Below are 22,720 nucleotides of genomic sequence, written 5' to 3'. Positions count from 1 at the left end.
TTACGACGTTTCGTGGAGGAGTTATGTCTTTTCTTTGACTTGTGATTTTTCTTTCTCCCCTTGCTTTTTAATGTTTTATTCCGCGCTTTGGTTTTTTTCGGTAATCTTTTCTTATTTGATCGCCGACGTTTACATGACGACGTTACCGCGGATTTAACGATACGCGCGTTAAGCCCGGCGAAAGGAAACTGAGCTGCATGCATTCGCATCTGTCTTATATCCCGAGCCTTTCATCAGACTACTTATTTTTTCTTTAGCCTTTCTCTTGAGATTTTCGCGCGATTCTTTAAAACGGTTTTCGGCCGACACCTTTAGCGGTATATTATTTTCAATATCACCGATTATATTAACACCTGCTTGTAAAGCTTCTTTCCCTACTGCACGCGCTCCTCTACTTAGATAAGGTAGTATACGTCTAAATAATACGTCTAAATAATCCTCCTAGAAAACTTCCGATTCTATGACCGCGTTGATAAGGTGCGTCGACGAAAACTCTCGGAATTCCACCACCTTTGCCGCTTTGTAAATTGTAATACTCGTAATAGTCTGTCATGTTGCATTTGAGAACTTAATTGTTATCTTTTTCCCTATGACACCGACGTTCGCAATACTAACAGGTTCGCCTAAAGTGTAACGTCACAGTCGATGTTCCGGATTCAAATGCTATTTTTCTTCCGAACTGATCTCTTATATCAATTTCAATCCTACTGAAATTTGTTCGTCGTAACGGGATATAATGCAGAGAAGAGAAATGTTTCACTTGATTCGTTCCGTACTCGTAATCGCGACCATGCCCCTCGACCGACACTATTCGGAGAAGAGGAGACTGCACATCGCCTGTTATGTAAGGTTCGCAAATATCACAATAAACGAATAGTTTATCAGGAATACCGCGAGCCAAACTATAGGGTTCGTAACTAAGAATCCAAAGTGTCCCTTTTCAAAATCGAGTTTAACAAAAATTGATGTAGAATTTTTTTTTGAATCAGGATTATACGTCGTAAGCATAGTATAGTATCGTCCTTCCCACTTAAGAGCATTATAAAGTGCATCCCCTAAATCGAGTATTCGTAGAAGTTTATCGGAAAAGTTTACATAATGATTTAGTTTACATTTATTTTCATCACACTCAAGGTAAAACTCTATACTACCGGCAGATAATCCCCGTCGATCCAGACGAAAATGCGAACCGACTCCTTTACACGTCGTATTAATCGCGTCGAGAAGTTCGTCCATATTTTTATAAATGCCAGCCCGTATTTCGTCTTCCCTCGAAATTATCACAGAATCTTTTTCCTCGTTACCTCGAATGTCAACATCGGCGAATGTGAGTATATTCTCACCGCGCTGTATATGAAAAAAAGTATTGGGAAATTGAATTTCGCTGAGCGCGACTTCCCATTCGCCGTGTAACTGTATCGATTGAGGCAATTCCATAATAAATGACGAGGTAGTATTGTCCGAAAAATAACGCATACTGCTATTGCTCGAAAGAACCAGTAGAAATTGGTCCCCGTCATCTCAAAGATTTGTTAAACTTGAAGCGGGAATCCAACTATCGAACTTGCTAGGATAACTACGCCAGCTAACTAACAGCTGTTTATTATCACCACGTCCTCTGCTCTTTATCACGCGATCGACGATAAATTCTTCCTCCTGTAAATTTTCTCAACTCGGGCTAATTCTTGCTCGTAAAAAATACCGTCTATGACCTCGCCGGCTAAGTCACTTAGTTCGTACACTCACGGTTTTCGCCAATCAAGAATCCGATGAATTCGAAATATCTCCTCACTCCACTTCGCTTCGTATCCTTTCTCGAAGGTGACTTTTGCTCTACTGATCCACACGAGTTTGCCAACGCGATATTTAGCCTTTTGTTTTTCGCATTTCTCGTTTTTCCAGCGAAGAGTTATATTTTCGCACGCGATGCGGGCATTTTCCTGCGTAACGACCGCAGGTTGCATTTTGATACTGGAATGACGTATGTGATTATAAGCGTGAACGATATCCTGCAAAACATTTATGTAACGTCGTGTATTTTTATGCGTAAAATAACGCCACATACGTTCCTTGAATGTTTTATTAAAACGCTTCACTATAGTTGCTTTAATATCAGGAGTTACGCGAAAGCGAATATCTTTCTTTTAAGAATTTTTGTACAGGACGCGCGATAAATTCTTTACCTTGGTCTGTAGGAAAACTGGTAGACGACCATTGCTTCTCGAGAATATACGCTCAAAAGCTCGTATTACACAGATACCTGTTTTGTCACGTAAAGGTTCAACCCATACAAATTTACTAAGCACATCGATTACTACGAGTAAATAGGAATAACCGTCATCATAGCTCTTGAGATTACGGAGATCAATCAAATCAGCTTCCCACAAATCGTCGATATTTGTCACGTTATAATGTAACGCGGAAATTTTCATCGTACCGGTCGATGCAGCGTGTACGCGTCTTGCGATTTAAGCCAGTCAAGAACATTGTTGCGACTAAAATTCAGTTTAAAGGCTCGCGTTAAATTGTCCGCACCGCGGAATACCCTGCGTAGTGCGAGGGGTCGTAATACAGTTTTTCGAATTCCGACATTACAGTCTCATCCAATCGAGTAAACGTTTTTTCCCTTTCGACGGAGAATTTTCGTTATCATGTGTTAATGTTTCATCGGCGCTGTCTTCGCCGGCGGATACAAATATCGTGTCTGCGTCGGATTCGTTTAATTTACGAGTGTATGATTTTGAGCGCAGAGTTTTCTTCGGAGTGGAGCTCCTGCGAGGTAACGGATTTTTGATACGATGAACTCGTAACAAATCGCGATTATCTATGAGATTGGAAGGCGTGTTTATATCATGCAGTAATCGAGCAAACTAAATTCTTCCGGTTACTTTTACGATTTTTCTTTCCCGTGTCGCGTCGTTTATGAGATCCGAGATATTCGATCCCGTTACGACTATACCGTCTATAGTCACAACTCCGCGTCTATCCCAGCTAATCTTAGACTCCGGGATGTCTACCAAATATTTCAATAGAGCGCGTGCTTTGTCGCGATAAGATTTCGGCACGGAGACGACTATTTGTTTTATCATTCCCACCGATTGAGCGCGTTTTTTCCCGAAACTGCTACTAGCATTACTACCGCTAATGTTACCGTCACTGCTAATTAAAGTTTGCAAAAGTTCATTGTTATCGTCATCATACAAATCTTTTATGTCTTCGTTTTGCTCTTCATCTACCTCGCCATTATCTTTGCGTAAACGTTTTCTCGCAGCTCGAACAAAGTGAAGATAACATTGAAGTATTTCCTTATACATTTTCCATCTTTCTCCCTCGTCGCTGGGAGTCGCGAGATTAAGAATACGGCACATCTCAGTATTCATCGCGATAAAGTAGTTCCAAGCGTCTACACCGTATTATTATTTTCGTTAACATTTTTCAGATTTTTTTTTATCGAATTATCCGACGATGATGCGCTTGGTGCTATTTCCGGATGATGTTGATGTTGCATGCGCTGCATTCTCTCGAGATTTTCCGAGAAATTAAAACCATTTTTTTTAGCTCTTTCCATTATTCAAATATCGTAATCGTTAATGCTTTACTTTTTATTTTGAAAAAAAAACTGATATAAAAAGTTGTATAATTTTTCATTTCCCGATAATCCGTGATAATATAACCTTGAGTAAAGGAGCAATAAGATAGGGTAAGAATCCTCCCCGTTGTACCAGTAGCTTTCTTCTGCCTCTCCAATTACCTCATTTTGTCACGACGCGTCGTAGGATGGTTTTATGCTTGGCTAATCGTCTTTTTTCGTTACTTCCAAGCGGTACGTTTTCTTTGAGCGTATTATAAGCGCACTCTTGTATGCACTTTATTAGTTTATTATCTGCAGTGCGTAAGAAAGACACTCTTTGATTTTTTTCAGATAGCACAAAGTTTTCAAAAGACATGCGTTTCGCTCACCGATTGATCGTGTAGCAGTTTTTATTGTTCCGTCCGACGAATTCCGCGACATCAGTGACGAAGGATATTTATTCTCTTTTACCATTACGATGTAATAGCGCGACTGGCAAGATGCGTATGTAATTATCTTCCTTTACCATATACCCCCTCCTCTATTGCTCGATCTACGAGGTACGTAGACGTAATGCAGCGAATCGTCGGGAAAGATACACGCCCGAAATCGATATTCGTCTGGAGTCGATTGTTTCAAATCAAGCAATAAATACCCATGCGGTCTCGAGGTTGCGTTGTAGTATGCTTCTTTCATAAACTTTGGGTCGTTGGGATATACTTGACATACTAAATGACGAATTTGGGCACGATCACGCGGATTTTTGAAAACAACTATATAATTCGCGTTGAGAGATATGTCACGCTGTCCACGCCCCTGATGGAACAGATTTTGCGAGATAAGAATAACACTGAGATTCTTATGATGACTTCCTTTCGTAAACAGATCCACGATAGCGTCATACGATGATGATTCTCTCATAAGATCGTCGATTATTACCAATTTCGGAGAAAGCGGATCGTTGAAATAATCTTCCGGGCGCGGCAATCCCTCTCGAAATTCGATTATATTTTTTTTCGCGTTTCTCAAAGTATTATTACCGCTAAAGTATCCGCTTCTTCGCGCGCTTTTCTCTTCTACTTCTCTTTCACTCACAGCGTGTTGTAAGCGCTGATACGCATCTTGCCATTCGGCGTAATAAAATAAAATTCTCTCGAATCGTACATCGGACATGATTGATAAACTTCGAAGGAAAGTTTCCACGAAAATCGTTTTTCCGCATCCCGTAGGACCGCAGACGATTGACGTCCAAGGATGTTTCCAGCGTACATCCATTTTGCAAAATGAGCGATTGCGCATTTACACACAAATTCATAAATGAAATAAGTTCATCGTCACCCTTACAAATAATAATAAACTTGTTAAAAATGCGCATGCGCGATAAATTTTTAATGTTAAACGTTGGAATGCGGAGGAATAAGCTAATTCACGCTTCGGGGCCCTCCACACGCAGCGGTCGCGTGCTCGCGCTAGCGAATATCTCGGTGAGCGTAATGGCGCGGTGATAAGCAGTATCTTTAGTAAAAATGCTCTCACCTGCATATATATCCTCGCGATAACAAGTGATTGAGCGTACGTGCTATTTTTAAAAAAAATTATTGTTTTACTAAATAAAAAATATACCACTTAAAAAGTAAATTAATAAAACTAAAAAATATAAAAAGTTGGGAGGAAATAGGAGCAGTATTTTTATTAAAAATGAATTTTTTATTTTTATATTTGCATTTACATAGCATTTTTCTTATTAGCTATATTTATATTTTTCAACTAAACTAAGATTTACATTTTATTATAAAAAAAATTACAGCTATATTTAAAACTAAAATTTTATTTTACAAAACTTTACATTTTGACAATATTTATATTTTACGCAGGGTGGGCGGAAAACGTGCGCAATTCTATATTTTTACACGTAAAGATAGAGGAGTGAACAGGAAAGTATGCTAATATCTATCAAGTTTCTGATAAATACCCGTAAGGTAGAGAATATCGTTTTATTTTTATAAATCTTCGTTTTAATAGCACAGGCGCACATCTTTTTGTTTCATTACGCGTAATTATATCATGAAACACTGTGCGCCGAATGACTTAAACCGAAAATTTATCGATTCAGGGGTTGTTTCTTCTACTTGTTCCTCTGCCTGTTCCTCTCTTTCTCTTTGTAATAATAATTCTCTAATGCTAATAAAATTAACTAAGCGCGAGTTTTCAAAGTTCAGAGTTATACCCTTTACTTTATAAACTTCACGAGTGAGTCCATCGGGTGTACGAACCACATACGCGTAAAATTTCGGTCCACCGGATACGAACGACTCTATATAGCTACCCTCGCCGTAGTTTGTGAGTTCATCCGTCATATCGCCTAAAAAATTACCCGTACGCGGTTCGTATTCCTGAGGATCGCCGGTACTCACGTATATACATGAATCGGTATCATAATACAAAACGCGGCTTTCTATAATTTTTCTAAATATCCGTATAATTTTAATCTTGCTTGTGCCATTGTGTAAGCTGCTATTATTACATTAGTAAGAGGCGATGGTACAATTGCTTCTTGCCGCATTCGTGACGAAACATATATTACCTCGTCGTTTACGGGCAATATATCGATTATTTCGTGTTGTGGGCTAGTGAGTAGGCTCATTAATTTCTGCTGCGTTTTAACGATGTCAGTATGTGGCAAGTTTTCGCGTTGACCAAATTTTCCTCAAAAAGAATTTAACGCTAGTTTCGCGACAAAACGTAAACCGAGGTTGTGTACGATGTTATTTTTCTCAAGAGCAATACCTTCTGTTTCCTCGTACTCACGAAGATATCGCTCTTTAGCATCGTCATCCGTGCATTCGCTCGGCCAACCACTAGCCTCCTGCTTTAATTGTAAAAATGTGTTTATATATCTGGCGAATAGACCTCCCTGGCGCGTGGTGTGATTATAACGAGTGACATTATACTGCCAAATCTCACTAACCTCTGTCACAAAATAACTTTTCTCAATAGCTTTCTTTAATTCACACGATATTCATGTACCTTCGAATTCGCGTTCGAAAGGTTTATGAGCGCACGTGGATTGAGAAAATGTTTCGCAACAAGCACGATACAACGCGAATAATAATTTACCTTGCACGCGATAGGGTAATACAGGGTGAAAAAGATTGCGGGGAGGGAGTACTATGCAACGAACGATTCCTTCGACCGAGTCGAAATTATATCCCGGCGATATTCCGATTAATTCCGCGCATTCCTCGCCTACGTATACCGTTGGATGCTCGATCGGAAAAGCACCGGTTTTCAACACATACGGGTACAGTGAACATACATCAACGTATCGTATCTTCTCCCGTAATCTCGTAGCGCGTCACAATATTTTCCGTGCGCCCTCCGTAGAAGGAGTGTCGAGGATCGAGCGGTTCGTTGTCTAACATTTGATGATGTTGTAAATATTCACGCATCTCAACATTTACATTTATATCGTGATCAAAGTCGCACTCCCATTTCTCTATCACCCTGTATCCCCGTGTTCGAAGACGCGATGTCGTTGCGACGGTATGCTCATAACGTAAATCGTTTGTATCTGTATGATCTGACAAAAGCGGTTTATCGCGATTGACTCGAAAACATCTCGGACAACCATGCCAGAAACATCCGTGAAACTGTAACACGTAATATTGCGTTATTCCGTTTTCCACAGACTCGTAGTACCCATCGACAAGCGTGCCGTCGGGTAAACGATATTCCCTGTTTCGTCTTGCGTGGATAATGCGATGACCGAACTCACGCTTCTTCCACACTAACCATTGTAGAGCTTTGCGCGACTGAATATTTACATGTCTGTAACCGCCCGCAGGAATAACACCTATCTCTCTTTCTCGCAAAAAGTTTTTTCTGAATACTCTCATGCACGTAGAAGCAATAGTTGTACATTCCTCGAATGGACACACATCCCCGCGCTGTAAAAAGGTCTTTCTAAAAGCCATGCATGCTTGTCTAAGAATATCTACGTCATTACGGCAGTAATCCAATATTTCGCGTTGAAAATCAAACACGTAGTTCGCACGCGTCATCTCCGAGTGCCATGCCAAAAATTTTTTGCGTTCTTTCACCAGCATGGAATCAGGTGAATAATATTGTACATCGGGCAGTTGACCGACATAAGATTGATTATCGATAGTATTAAATAAGTGAGGAAAAATACCTTTATTCGAAATATCCGTCAGACCGAAAGCCTTGGATAATTCAAATAAACGCATCGGCATATAATTAACACTGTTATAGCCCCAGAAAAGGCTACAGATTTAATAAATATATATATATACATATATATAATTATATGGATGCAGGAATGCATCGCGAGCGAAGCGATAATCGCGCGAGCCGCTGATGCAGCGAGCCACGCGCGCCCGAGACCGAGCGCGAACGCGAAACCGGAAAGCGCTCTCGGAAACGCACCGGAAAGGTGTTGCCGAATTGCTAAAAGTGCAAACGAGGAAATTCGACTTTGAACTTCCTCGCCTGCACTAAAACGCGAATTCAGCAACATAACCATATTTGGTCATGTTGCTAAGGGACCCCCTCCGAAAAACCATGCAGTTCGGAGGGAAGCTCAGCACCCGCCGCGATGAAGCGACGGGCAGTCGTTAATTAGAACCGAACGAGTAATAATCGCCACGAGCAGCTATTGACCAGATTCAACAGAGTCATACACGCATGACTAAGAGATATACGCGCACCTGAGATAAGCCGACGCGTATCAGACTACCTGTACGACGGTGTATACGAGAGATATCGCTCTCTCACTCTAACCGATAGCAAGCGCGAGTAGTATAACGTTCGCTGGGAGCAGTGACAAAATATCACACCATTGACTTTAATTAAACTGTCATATATTTTCGCGAGATATAAAAGGATTATACAAGTTGTGAAATTAGTAGAATAAAAAGATTACATTTAAAAGAAAAGCGTAATACAAAAAAAAAGGGGAAACCGCCCGACGCATCTCCGCCATTCCCAAAACGATCCCGACAAATCCCGTGCCCCTTCGCGGAGGCACAACAATTTTGGTGGCAGCGGTGGGATCCAGGGAACACCCCCGGTGGATGTCACGGAGTTGGCACCCCGACCGTCGTGCAAGACTTGCAATAAAATAAAAAGTGCTTAAACAGGCAGGCACGTCAGAAAGTTAGCAAACACTGACGGATAACAAAAAGCCAAGGAAAAACTACATGCAGAGCAGACGACTACGGACTACGAGATAAACAGAGCATCGCAGGATTGGAGCACGGACGCGAGCCGCCAAGCCGCCCGACCTACGACAACTCCATCGACGACGCATCGCCGCCGGAACGCGACCACCAGCCTTATCAGCCGCCGAGCAAAGGACGCAACGTCAGCGAAACCGAGACAGCGAGCGAATATGCGAGCGATACTACTACTGTAAGTCCGAACCAAATTAATTTTAATTAAATTTGCGTGAATGTCGGAAGGGAGAAACGTACCGAAACCGATAGCAAATAAGTCGTGGTTGCTTAGCGAACGAGCAAATCGAGCTATAAAATATTGCGAATTAAGTCCCGCGAGTGTAGCCGTAGAAGCGCTCCGAGACATACGCGATAGTGTCCGACGGAACCTCGAAACTCGATACTCGAGTGATAGTGACACAGAGCTACCGAGCAATGTTATAACAGAACGCGAATTTCTATTTACGAGTTTCGACGCGAGTCTTGTTGAAAATAATCCGACTGACCCCACTGACGATTTACACGACTCAACCAGACGAACGAGACCGTATCTTAGTCGAACTCCAAGCCAGGTATCACTTCGGCGAGAATTTTCATTGACATCTTACGAGAGCGAGATTTTTGATCCCGAAGAAATCTACGCACGAACGCGCGAGATGGCAGAAGCTCAAAATCCCCGCGCGTCTACGTCCGCAAACGTGTCTAATGACGCGGTAGACGACGAGATCGCACGATTGCGACGAACAATTAATCAACCGGTACAACCGCGAGAAGAATCGACAAACGACTCTACGTCTGCCATGTTAAGAGAAATGCGCTATGCAATACAATGCTTAACAGAGCAAGTAGCTCAACTACAGCAACGCGATCAAAATACAAGCCGTCGAGAAGAACTTGCCGAAAGCATATATTACGGACGGACCGATCGCGACATTAGAAACCGACGTAGTATGGCACCAAGTTTCCTGACGTTAAAGGAAGCGAGACAAATGATTCCGGAATTTGACGGAATGTCGCGACACAAGTTGCAAGATTTTTTGAATTCATGCACATACGCGATACAAAATACAAGTCCGGTAGAAGAATCTCTTATGCAAGCGATATTATATACAAAGTTACGCGGAAGAGCGCGACAAGATTTTGAAACGCGTGATATACGCACTTTCGATGAATTTCGGACGCAACTCGAAGCTTGTTATCAAACGAAACAAAGCACGACCCACTTGCAAGTCGAATTTAATTCATTAAAACAAAAAACAAGCGAAACCGCCTACGCGTTCGGACAGCGTGTCGATCTAGTAGCTATGAAATTATATGACTCTATGACCGAAGGAAAAGAGCATACTCTAGAACAAAAACGCACGATTCAGCAAACTATCAGAGACCAAGCGTTAATTAATTACCAAATCAGACTACGCGACGACTTGAAAGTACTCGTACGGTCACAACGCTTCTCGACATTGCAAGAGGCGATAAACGGCGCGAGCTCGGAAGAAAAACTTATCAAGCCGATGGGAGCGAAAACAAACAGTTATCAAAATAAAAATAAACTCGACTCGAATTACTCGCGACCGCCTCGAGATACTAATGCAACGTGTTTTAAATGCGGCAAGATAAGACATTATGGACGAGATTGTCGAACGAGCAGATACGCTCTGCCGAAACCCGAAAGACCACGCGTCAATGTGGTAGAAAAATTTTGCAAGCATTGTAAAATGCGCGGACATAATCGCGACGAGTGTTGGTCTTTAAACGGCCGACCGCAAGGAGAACCACAGGCTCGAAAAAACCCGAACAACGCGAATAAATCGAGCGATATTCAAATTAATTCAAAAAGAACGCGTTATAAGACGCGAGGAAAGAGTTCCGACTCCGAGCGTAGTAACGACGAAGAAGAAAGAAGCGATAGCAAGGCAAAGCGCGCGCTGGAATATCAGGTGACACACGTACGACAGACGCGAGATAAACAAGGACTCGACGTCGTAACAATGCCCATACGCGAAACGAAGACAGGGCGCATAAACATGCTATACGATTCCGGTGCGACCATATCACTAATAAAAGTAAAGCATTTAAAAGGCGAAACATTGATATACAATAAAAAATTAGCGTTAATAGGAATAACCGGACACAAAGTATATACAATAGGGAAGATGCATGCAACAATTAATCTAACCGGACAAGACATTAAACATGCAATTTACGTAGTAAAAGACGACTTCCCCATGGAATACGACGGGATACTAGGAATCGATTTCCTAAGGAAGCAAAAGGTATCCTGCGATTACAAAAATAAAGAGTTAAAAATCGGTACGGATGTACTCAAGATGCAACCATATAATAAAATTATCTTGAAACCACGCAGTGAAACCATCGTGCAAGCCGCGACTAATCGAAACGAAACGGGAATAATACGCGCGAAAGAAACAGCCCCTGGAATATATATAGGAAGATGTCTAGTAGAACCGAAAAACTTTCTCTGCCCAATCAGCGTTATCAACACAACAGACGAGACTATTGAGATACGTACACCCGTTGTAACAATAGACGACATCGATAAAGATAACCCGCACGGTATCTATACAATAGCCGTGGGGACGGACGATAAAAATACCCCGCGTAACGAGCGCATTTGACAATTGTTGCGAACACAGCATCTCAACTCTGAAGAACGACAGGCACTCTCAAGGATTTGTGATGAATATAGCGACATATTTCACCTGAATGGAGAACCACTGTCGTGCACTGCGACGGTAGCACACGAGATAAATACGCGCGTAGACGCCTCAACGGTAAATGTAAGACCGTATCGCCTTCCGGAGAAACACAAGACGGAAGTAAATAAACAAGTGCAACAGATGTTGGAAGACGGAATAATTCGTACCAGCGCGAGTCAATGGAATGCTCCGCTATTAGTAGTACCAAAAAAGACCGACGTATCAGGTAAACCGAAACTTCGAATAGTTATAGACTTTCGAAAGCTCAACGACTTGACGATCGGCGATTCCTTCCCTCTGCCTAATATTACGGATATACTGGACCAGCTGGGAAACGCAAAATACTTCACAACATTAGATCTAGCATCTGGATATCATCAAATACCAATGGCCGAAAAGGACAAGCCTAAAACTGCCTTTTCAACTCCGTATGGACATTACGAGTTCAACCGAATGCCTTTTGGATTGAAAAACGCACCGGCGACATTTCAGAGATTAATGAACTCTGTATTGACAGGAATACAAGGACTCAAATGCCTGGTCTATCTAGACGACATCGTCATTTACGGAGCAAGCCTCGAAGATCATAACAAGCGACTCAAGGAAGTGCTGCAACGACTTCGAACTAATAATTTAAAATTACAGCCGGATAAATGCGAATTCCTACGCAAAGAAGTAATGTACCTGGGCCATATAATATCGGAACATGGAATATCTCCTGACCCGTCTAAACTAACAGCGGTAAGAGATTTCCCGACGCCAAAAAAGGTGAAAGATATCCAATCATTTATAGGTCTAGCCGGTTACTATCGAAGATTCATAAAAGATTTCTCGAAAATAGCTAAACCATTAACGAAATTGACAAAGAAAACCGAAAAATTTGTGTGGACCGCAGAGCAACAAAATGCTTTCGAAGTACTTAAAAATAAATTAATAACGGCACCCGTATTAAAATATCCAGATTTCGCTGAACAATTTAATATAACTACAGACGCATCCAACTACGCGATCGGAGCGGTCTTATCGCAAGGAAAGATAGGCAGCGACCGACCGATAGCTTACGCTAGCCGAGTACTGAACCGCGCGGAACAGAACTATAGCACTACCGAAAAGGAACTATTAGCTATTGTATGGGCTGTAAAGCATTTCAGACCCTACGTGTACGGAACACAATTTAAGGTCATCACAGATCACAAACCTCTATGGTTATTTAACGTGAACGATCCAGGATCACGATTAATTCGATGGCGAATAAAATTAGAAGAGTACGACTATGAGATAATACATAAGGCCGGACGTGCGAACGCGAACGCCGATGCACTAAGCCGCAACGTAACGCGAGACGACGACGAGCAAGAGAGAGAAAAGATTCTCACCGCTGAAGACGAAGAGATGGACGATATCAGCAGCGAGGAAAGAGATAAAGAAGAGGACGAGAAAGATAGCAACGATGCGACACGTGCCTATAGCGCAGAAGAAAAGAAACAAATATTATATGAATATCATGATGCACCCACAGGAGGACACCAAGGTATCGAGAGGACGATAAACAGAATTCGCCTCACGCACAATTGGACCGGGTTAACGAAAGACGTCGAGCGATACATTAAAAAATGTGACACTTGCCAAAAAAATAAATTATCGCGACGATTTAAAGCACCCCTCGTTATCACCGATACACCGAGTAAACCGTTCGAAAAATATGCGTTAGATATAGTCGGTCCATTAACGATAACTAATACCGGAAATAAATACTTACTAACTTTTCAAGATAGTTTGACAAAATTTAGTAAAGCAATACCGATACCAAATCAAGAAGCGAACACCGTGAGTAAAGAATTTACCACGAAAATAATTTTAGAATACAGAATACCGGAAAAAATTTTAACCGATCAAGGCACAAATTTTTTAAGCGAAATATTTAAAAATACGTGTAAATTATTAAAAATAAATAAAATTCAGACGACCGCGTATCACCCTGAAAGTAACGGCGCGTTAGAACGATCGCACAGAACATTAACAGAATATCTACGACATTATATTAATAATGATCAGACTGATTGGGACGAATGGATTCCGTTCGCGATGTTCACTTACAACACTACGCCACATACAGCTACAGGATACACGCCCTTCGAGCTAGTATACGGACACCAAGCCGAAATACCGACAGCATTAACGAAACCACCACAACCGACATACAACTATGACGATTACGCGCAAGAACTAAAAGAAAGACTACGCGCCACGAATCAAGTTGCAAGAGATAGTCTCACAGAGAAAAAACTGAAATCGAAGGAACACTACGATCGAACCGCAAAAGAAACAAAGTTCAAAATCGGCGATAAAGTACTCATTTATGATGAAACGCTACGACGCGGAAGATCGAAAAAACTCGAATCTCTATGGATCGGACCGTACATAATAATCGAAAAGCATTCGAATATCAACTACACGGTGAAGAAAGGAAGGAAAAGCACCCGCTTACACGCAAACAAGCTTAAGCCATATATAGAAAACTAGTACTCACCTTCTTCAAGGATCCGTGTCCTAGTCCTCCTCCTCCTCCCCCCGGCGACATCTCAACTCGAAGAAGTCGAATTGATCGTGGACCTTCATCATCTCCACGCGGACGGGATGCATAGGGTCCAGGGCGGGCACCACTGCCCGCACAAACCTCACACCGGGTGTAGTAAATGTAACGCGGAGGGACAATGTGCCCCCCGCGACCCGGGAACTCCGGAGAACGGCGCTCCGTGCCCGCGCGGCGGTAAACCCACCACCGGTAGGCGACCCCTGACACAATCGCAGCAGATATCGGGATGAATACCATCCCGATACCCATCACACTCGCGACATATTAGCAACCCCCAATGCAACAAAAAGCGCAGCATCTTACTAATGAAACCGCGAGATCCACCTCAATTAAAAGTCGTTGAGAGACTAAACCCACATTATAATATTACCGGTGTATCACCCGCTGGATTAGCGCGAACCCCGCGAAGTCAGAGAAGGCGAGCGACACTCAAGAGATAAAATATAATAAAATGAAATATAATATAATATTACAGGACATTCGCCTGCTGGATCAGCAAAGGTCACACGAAAGACGACGAAACGAATCTCTCATACCAGATACAAGAATTTAAACATAACCCAGGATTATTCTTCGAAGAAATCGGACAAACCCACTACGCAAAAGAAAACTGGAAACTAGTAATAAAATTAGACTTATCAAACTTAGACGAAAGGTATGAGCAAATAAACGAATATTTAAAACAGACCGAAAGATTATGCGAAACTATGAAATTTCACACTCATTATCTTCGAGATACATGTGTGAACCTAGACATTCTAACAAAAAGAGAAGCAAAATATTTAAAAAATGTCATAATACAAATTAAAACGATATACAAAAAACAGACAAATAAACGACGAGGACTCATAGACGGAATAGGTTCCTTATCAAAGTCTTTATTTGGCACAATGGACGTTAACGATGAAAAACGAATTAACAAACAACTTAACATATTAGAAAACAGTCAAAAAACAATACAGCATGCCGTACAAAATCAAATTAAAATAATAAATACGACTATCGGGCATATTGATAAAATCGAAAATACAATACAACGTAACGAATACCTCTTACAGAAACGAGTAACTGAGTATATCGAACGCAGCGAGATAAACGAACACTTTACCATAATTACCGCAGTAATAGCAGAATTAATACGCGACGCGGATAACATTATAGAATATCTAACATATACAAAAAACGGAGCAATGCATCCGAGATTAACACCGATAGATAGCATAATAACACATTTAAAGGAAGCAACACAGCAGTTGCCACAAGGACTGTACTTTCCTTTTCCAGTACACACCGAAGATTGGCTTACTATAGAAAAATACGCGAAAATAAGCGCATTCAGCGATAAAGCAATTATTTATACCATTCTAATCTTCCCATTAATTACGTAACCGAGCTATACCATAATGAATGTAATCGCATTACCTGTATTCAGTTATAACAATATATTCGCAGTAACAGAAATTAACAATAAAATAATTGCGATAGACAAAGAAAAACTAACATACGTTATAGTAACAGAAAAAGATTTAAAAAATTGTATTAACATTAACTCACAATACACATGTGAGCATGCGACACCGACATATAGAGTAAATTTAAATGCACCATGCGAAATACAAATTTATACACAGCAGCGTCAACGTAACTGTAAGACGAAATACAATATATCAATGCGTACCACATGGATCGCATTACAACAGCCACAAACATGGCTCTACTCGACTGCTACAGAACAACAATTAACAATACAATACGACAAACGACAAGAATACAAAACAGTGATTAAAAACACTGGAAAAATTACGCTGAAGGGAAAATGCAAATTAATAACTCCAGACATGACTATACAGACGAAGCAAACAATCTATGAAACGGAGATAGAAACGTACCTGCTTGAATATAACTTGACACTGGTACGAGAACGCAACACGATAACACACGATAACGACACGATACAAGACATAGGTCAACACCGAATGGAACTGACAAAATTAAAATTACAACTAGAAGAAATAGACAACAATTTAAAAAGTAACGAACAAAATTTCTTCGCGAAAAAACAATTCGTATATTCAATGGCGACAAGCGGAACAATCACGATAACAATAATAACAATATTAATTGCACTTTACATAGTCATAAGAAACAAAAATAAAAGAAGAAAGCGACCATTAATTAGGATATACGACGAGGAGCGATCCGAACCGATCGATCGACTCCCGAAACCAATATTAAAACGTAGCCTAAGCACGCGATTTTAGATAAGAAAAACGATTATATTTAAATATTGTAAACGCGAAAACAAACAAAATTGTAAACTAGAATAAGAAAATAATATAAAAGAAAACATATAGTATATATATATATAGATAACTAAAACAGAAAACGTTGTACCTCCGTTTTCTTTTCCAACAGGGGAGGGGTGTTATAGCCCAGAAAAGGCTACAGATTTAATAAATATATACATATATATAATTATATGGATGCAGGAATGCATCGCGAGCGAAGCGATAATCGCGCGAGCCGCTGACGCAGCGAGCCACGCGCGCCCGAGACCGAGCGCGAACGCGAAACCGGAAAGCGCTCTCGGAAACGCACCGGAAAGGTGTTGCCGAATTGCTAAAAGTACAAACGAGGAAATTCGACTTTGAACTTCCTCGCCTGCACTAAAACGCGAATTCAGCAACATAACCATATTTGGTCATGTTGCTAAGGGACCCCCTCCGAAAAACCATGCAGTTCGGAGGGAAGCTCAGCACCCGCCGCGATGAAGCGACGGGCAGTCGTTAATTAGAACCGAACGAGTAATAATCGCCACGAGCAGCTATTGACCAGATTCAACAGAGTCATACACGCATGACTAAGAGATATACGCGCACCTGAGATAAGCCGACGCGTATCAGACTACCTGTACGACGGTGTATACGAGAGATATCGCTCTCTCACTCTAACCGATAGCAAGCGCGAGTAGTATAACGTTCGCTGGGAGCAGTGACAAAATATCACACCATTGACTTTAATTAAACTGTCATATATTTTCGCGAGATATAAAAGGATTATACAAGTTGTGAAATTAGTAGAATAAAAAGATTACATTTAAAAGAAAAGCGTAATACAAAAAAAAGGGGAAACCGCCCGACGCATCTCCGCCATTCCCAAAACGATCCCGACAAATCCCGTGCCCCTTCGCGGAGGCACAACAACACTATCGATAAATTTTGTACGTCCCACCGTTAATACAACTATTTTCGTTCCGTTTAAAATTACTTGCGGCTCTAACGAGATACGGTTTTCCACGATATGATATAAAATAAATTGAGCATCAAACGATTTAGCGTTATGTACGATACAAATTATTTGTTTAAAATATTTTGTTAGACGCGTTACAAAATCTACAAATTCCTGTACAGGATTACGATGAAATACATATTCCCGAATCCCGCACAAACGACATCGCACCGAGGTTTCATTTATTTCCGCGCATGATTCGCAAATTTGATGAGCGACGCAGAGCATAGGCACGTGAATTTTTACATTCGTGATATCTTGGAGCGTTTCGTCTTGCCTTGTCTCAAAGTCGTAAAACACGAATGCTACGCGGCTTTTTTTACGTGCGGGTATACAATTATTTTCGCCGCCGTTCCTCCGTTGTTGTTGCTCCCCATTCTCTTTGATAAATTCCGCACAATAAGGATTGGAATTATCGCCGCGCCGAATAGGTAACATATAACAAAGGTGGTTCAGCGATTGTAAAGAATGACACACGGCACAATAAGCCATGTCGCATTCGTGTTGTTTATTTCTTTGAATTAACCGGCTGCAATCGTTACAAAATCGTACAATTTCGCAAACGCTTTTTTGCGATTTTCTATCGTATGATTTCCGCGCACGGTGACGCTCCAAGCACTCACGATTAAAAAATCCCCGTCCACAATTATCGCACCTAATATGTGGCGTGTCTGTTTGCTCGCACGGCGGCATCGCGTTACATCGCGGACATTTGTTAGAGCATCGATGCTCCCCCTTATCGGAGCGATAACTTAAATTACACGGAACGCAGTATCCTCGCCCACCCGCGGCGGCCCTTAAATTTAAAATTACGTCGAAATGCTTTATGTCCGGATGAAATAATATATTTAAGCACGTACTTGTCTCTCTCTGTAGAGAGGCTAAGAATTCAACTCCGTTGTACAACGGTTTACCGCCCCGACCAAAAGTAACAATATTATATATCACTATAGCAATATTATCCCCGGCGAGATATTGTTGAAAGCGTTCAATTTCGGGAATTCCGCTTCCTTTCTCAGGAATCGTGTCACCTGCATTCCTCGTAAGTTGCAACGCTAAGTCGCGTTGTAACACAGAGTTTTGTCGTCTCACTGCGTTCCATTTTTCATGTAACTCTCCCGTGCGCAAATTTCCACACTCGTTAAAAATTTAAGCGGATACAAGCGCACGAGGGAGACATAAATTGTCCGAATTGGAAATCGTTAAAATCGAACGCTTAACAATAATATCCCGTGTAAGAGCGTTACGTCCGCGTCCCTGAGGAGGAGTAACTTTAGAAACGCGGATATTAAACGCTAGAGCTATATCATGACCGTCGCAACTTTGCGCTAACGAACTTACAAGATTCCAAATATTCTCGTAAGTCAAGTCGCGAAATGGTCGGAACGATATACCTGCGGGTCCACGCGTAAAATTTCCGGAATCAAAAGTCATCCCGACGTAATCACCTGGTAAACACGAACGCGTTACGTACGTGTGAAGTTCCCGAAACGCGTTCTCTAGCCAGTTATATACATTAGCCCCCTCGGGTACGGGTCGGATACGAAAACTAATTTCGCGTCCCTCTATACCGAAATTTCTAAATTGGCGCACGTTTTCCGATAATAATACAATACTTCTAAAATTATTTTCTACCTGATCGCCAGTATATATACCCTCCTCTTCTCTTCTATCGGGCTCGTTTTCCACAGCGTCAAGTGTTTCCTCATCTGCATGTGAGTGATTTTCTTTTTCTCCTACGCGTACTTGTTGATGTTGATGTTGTTGACGTTGTATTTCGCCGCTTCTTCCACCCCCGATTTGTACTGTGAAAAATAAGAATAATTAAATTATTTTGATGAAATATTTCGTAAAATATTTTTCTCTTACGTTTAAATTTTGTTAATAATGTAAAATTGTTACGTTATTATTTATGTTAAGTTAACTTACTCGTTTTAATCTTCTCCCTTTAACTTTTCGTTACATCGGTATATCTTTAGGGATCGTACACCGGCGTGTATGAAATGTCAGAGACGATAGTTGTTGAATAAAAGTTTCCTAGTAAAATTTTTTCAATTAAAATAAAATTTAAACGTAAGAGAAGAACTAAAGAATGTGTTACGTTATTACCTTCTTCTATCATGGACACGTCATTTATATCATTTTCTTCTTCTTCCTCCTCCTCGTCTTCCGCTTCTTCTTCCTCTTCTCTCATTTCTTCTTCCTTTTCTCTCATTTCTTCTTCTTCTTCTTCTTCTTCTTCTTCTTCTTCTTTTACTTCTTCCTCAGTCATTTCGCCCGATTCTATTTCTGACTCTTCATTTTCCTCCATCAGGTCTTCATTCCGTACTTCTTCGTTTGCTGCGATGTAATCTAACAAATATTGTATTATTTCTCTTGTTTAAAAAATCTTTCGCACTATTTTTTTTTATTCGATGTAATATTTTTTACTTACTTGCAATCTGGGAGAATATGACCAATTCGTCAATCGAGCTAACTTCTCCGGAAAGCGGTTCCTCAGTGTCATTCTCTTCCCCCTCCGTTAAATCGATAACAGGAGGTTTTGGAGTTAACACTATGCGAGCCCGTCCTGAAATGTACGATATTTTGAAATTTGAAAAATAATATTGTTTTTCACCAACGCTATAAAATATGTGTTAAAACTTACGTGAAGGTCCCGCCTCTGACGACGTGTCTGCTTGATGTCTCCTGCATAAACTTAATCTACCGGTTCGATCTTCGTTTATTCGAGGGTGACGATTTCCTTCGACTCTCGCGATCGCGATCGGGCGCGTTGAGTCTAAAAATTGTTTGATTTAAATAACATATTTTTATAATTTTAAACCCGATAAAAGTAAAAATAAAAACTTACCATTCGAATTCTGGAGAAATCGATGAAAATGCAGCCGAAGAAATTCTATGTGCCCACCAGCATCGCTCTCTTCCTAACCAAAACAGATCCGCGATTCGATAACTTCTCCGGCGATATTCAAAAGTTCGCGAAAATTGCAAAAATGCCCTAAGCGGAATAATACCGTGAGCACCACGCTAGGACACTCGCCAGCGAACTTTCCGAAGACGCTATAATTTTTTTCGTCGTCGCTTGTTAATCCCGATAACAATTTATCAAATTTCTGGCCGCATAAACTCTGTGCCAGTGAAAGGCAAATTTCTACAACGTTTTTAAGATTCGACATGATAATTAATTATTTGCACTGTAACTCGCGTGATGGATAAAATTCAAATTTGGAACTTGAAATATACTTTTTCCAATACGGAGAACCATATTTATACATTTTAAAGAAAACGCCTCTTTAGGAAGAGGGGAAAATTCTTTGATTTTGCATTAGTCGGATTGTTAAACAAAATGCGATAAGACAATACAATGCAAAACTTTCGAAAGAATGTTTTATTATTATATTTTCTTCTTTAATGATGGATTAACGGTAAGTTCAAAGAAAGTTTTGGAAATAATCTATTTCCCACGTTTACATTTCTTTTCTTATTACGTACGGTAATAAACGAATATTCCTTTTTTGTTACGTGAAGTAATCTTTATTATTTTCTTTATTTTCTCGCTGACTATTTATAAGAAATATATCGTGAAAAAAATTTCGGAAAAACCAACTAGCAATAAACGCTTATTCCTTTTTTTTTTTTTTTTTTTTTTGTTACGCGAAGTAATTTTTATTATTTTCTTTATTTTCCCGGCGGCTAGCTATAAGAAATATGTCATGAAAAAATTTTGGAAAAACCAACAAGCAATAAATAAATATCTTTTTTTTTATAACTTTTATATGTGACGCAAAGTTTTTTTTTTTTTGGCACTTTTTAGAAATTCTTTCTCTAAATTTATATTGAATACAATTTTATATATATATATATATATATATATATATATATATAAAATTTTCTTTTATTATATTTTTCATGATTTTTGTAAAACTACGTTATAAAAATATTATTCTCTGAACTTTAGACGCGACACAGGCAAGCTACGGAGGGTAACGTACATTTTTATAATCTATTTTTTAAATTGATTTAAAATTCCATACACATATAATTTTTTATTATTTTGCGCGCGCATTTTCCCCACCACTTTTCTATTTCATCTTTCTAATTTAAGTATTCGGGAAAATTAAGTTCAGTCGTTTCCTGCCATCCAAACTAGCAAGTTCAACTGTAAAAGTTCGTTGTTTTTGTTTGTATTCTGAGCGTGATTATTCGAACTTCGATTTTCTACGCAGAAGCAGCTATCATGGACAATTGTAAGGAAATTTCAAGAAATCCTTGTATTCAGTCAGCGCTTCTAAGTCAGAATGCAATTTCGTGGGAAAAATCGAACTGCAACGTATGTTGTTATCTACAACATATGACCTGAACTCATCCTATACAAAGAAAATTCATGTGGGCCTTATGGCGTCGGATGAAGAGGAACTGGATTTTCTACCGATTGTTAAATTATCATCTCATAGCGCTGAAGGAATTTGCTTCGATATGGAATCGTGGCAGAAATTTCAAGAAAATATGGAACAGATATCTTTGTACTTAAACAGTGATAAAATTAAACAGAGTACGATTATCATCGACAAAATAATTATAAATTTTACTACCGCATATGGTGCTAGAGCTGTGCTAGTAGCGTATCGCGAAAACGTGCAAGAAGATCTTCTTTCCGAAAACATCGAGGATACGAACGCAAACGGACCTACACCGAAGAAACGGAAAACTTACAGCGTTGCGATAGTAATGCAGAGAGCAACCTTTCTGGGACTGGAAAATATAGTTGGATGTGTAAACGCTCGTTTGAATCAACTAAATTTAATTTCCAACAGTGTCAACGAATGTGCACGATATCTAATGAACGAAATAAAGATAAATCTTCCTATCAATAGTAATATTAATAGCAGTATTATAAAACTTCTGATCAATAGTAATAGCAAGGAAATAGAACGTAACGTTCGCATTCAGCTAAAAGATTTATCATTTCTCGATATATACTTTAAAATAACATTTTTAGAAATAATCTCGCTTTACCTCAATCAAATTGTACATATGATAGTAACAAAACGAAAATTGTAATCATTATCCCAGGAATATTTTCTTCAATTATTCATTTTGTAAAAACTTCTTGAATAATTTTAATTTTGTAAAAAATTTTAAATATAAACGTTACATATTTGTACATTTAAATCTATTGTCGAATTCTTTCACCCACACCTCTTTCCCATTTTACATATAAGTAGTTCCGTTACTTTTATTGTTGAAAGTGGATGTTCCGCAACTTCTTTCAACAATAGGCGCTCAGCGTAATATAAGACACCGATAATACTAT

At 40.0% G+C, this 22,720-nt stretch overlaps 1 protein-coding gene and 1 pseudogene across 1 annotated transcript; one reads left to right on the top strand and one right to left on the bottom strand.

Annotated features, from left to right (window-relative positions):
* Positions 1-415: 415 nt before the first annotated feature.
* LOC140669795 (uncharacterized) lies at positions 416-2,432 on the bottom strand (annotated as a pseudogene).
* Positions 2,433-21,738: 19,306 nt separating this feature from the next.
* Positions 21,739-22,467, top strand: LOC140674471 (uncharacterized). Its single transcript, XM_072908060.1, has one exon. The coding sequence runs from the start codon at positions 21,739-21,741 to the stop codon at positions 22,465-22,467; it is 729 nt and encodes a 242-aa protein (XP_072764161.1).
* Positions 22,468-22,720: the final 253 nt, after the last annotated feature.

This window comes from Anoplolepis gracilipes, chromosome 1, assembly GCF_047496725.1.
Source record: "Anoplolepis gracilipes chromosome 1, ASM4749672v1, whole genome shotgun sequence".
Lineage (NCBI taxonomy): Eukaryota > Metazoa > Arthropoda > Insecta > Hymenoptera > Formicidae > Anoplolepis > Anoplolepis gracilipes.
This window is presented reverse-complemented; position numbering and strand designations above follow the sequence as displayed.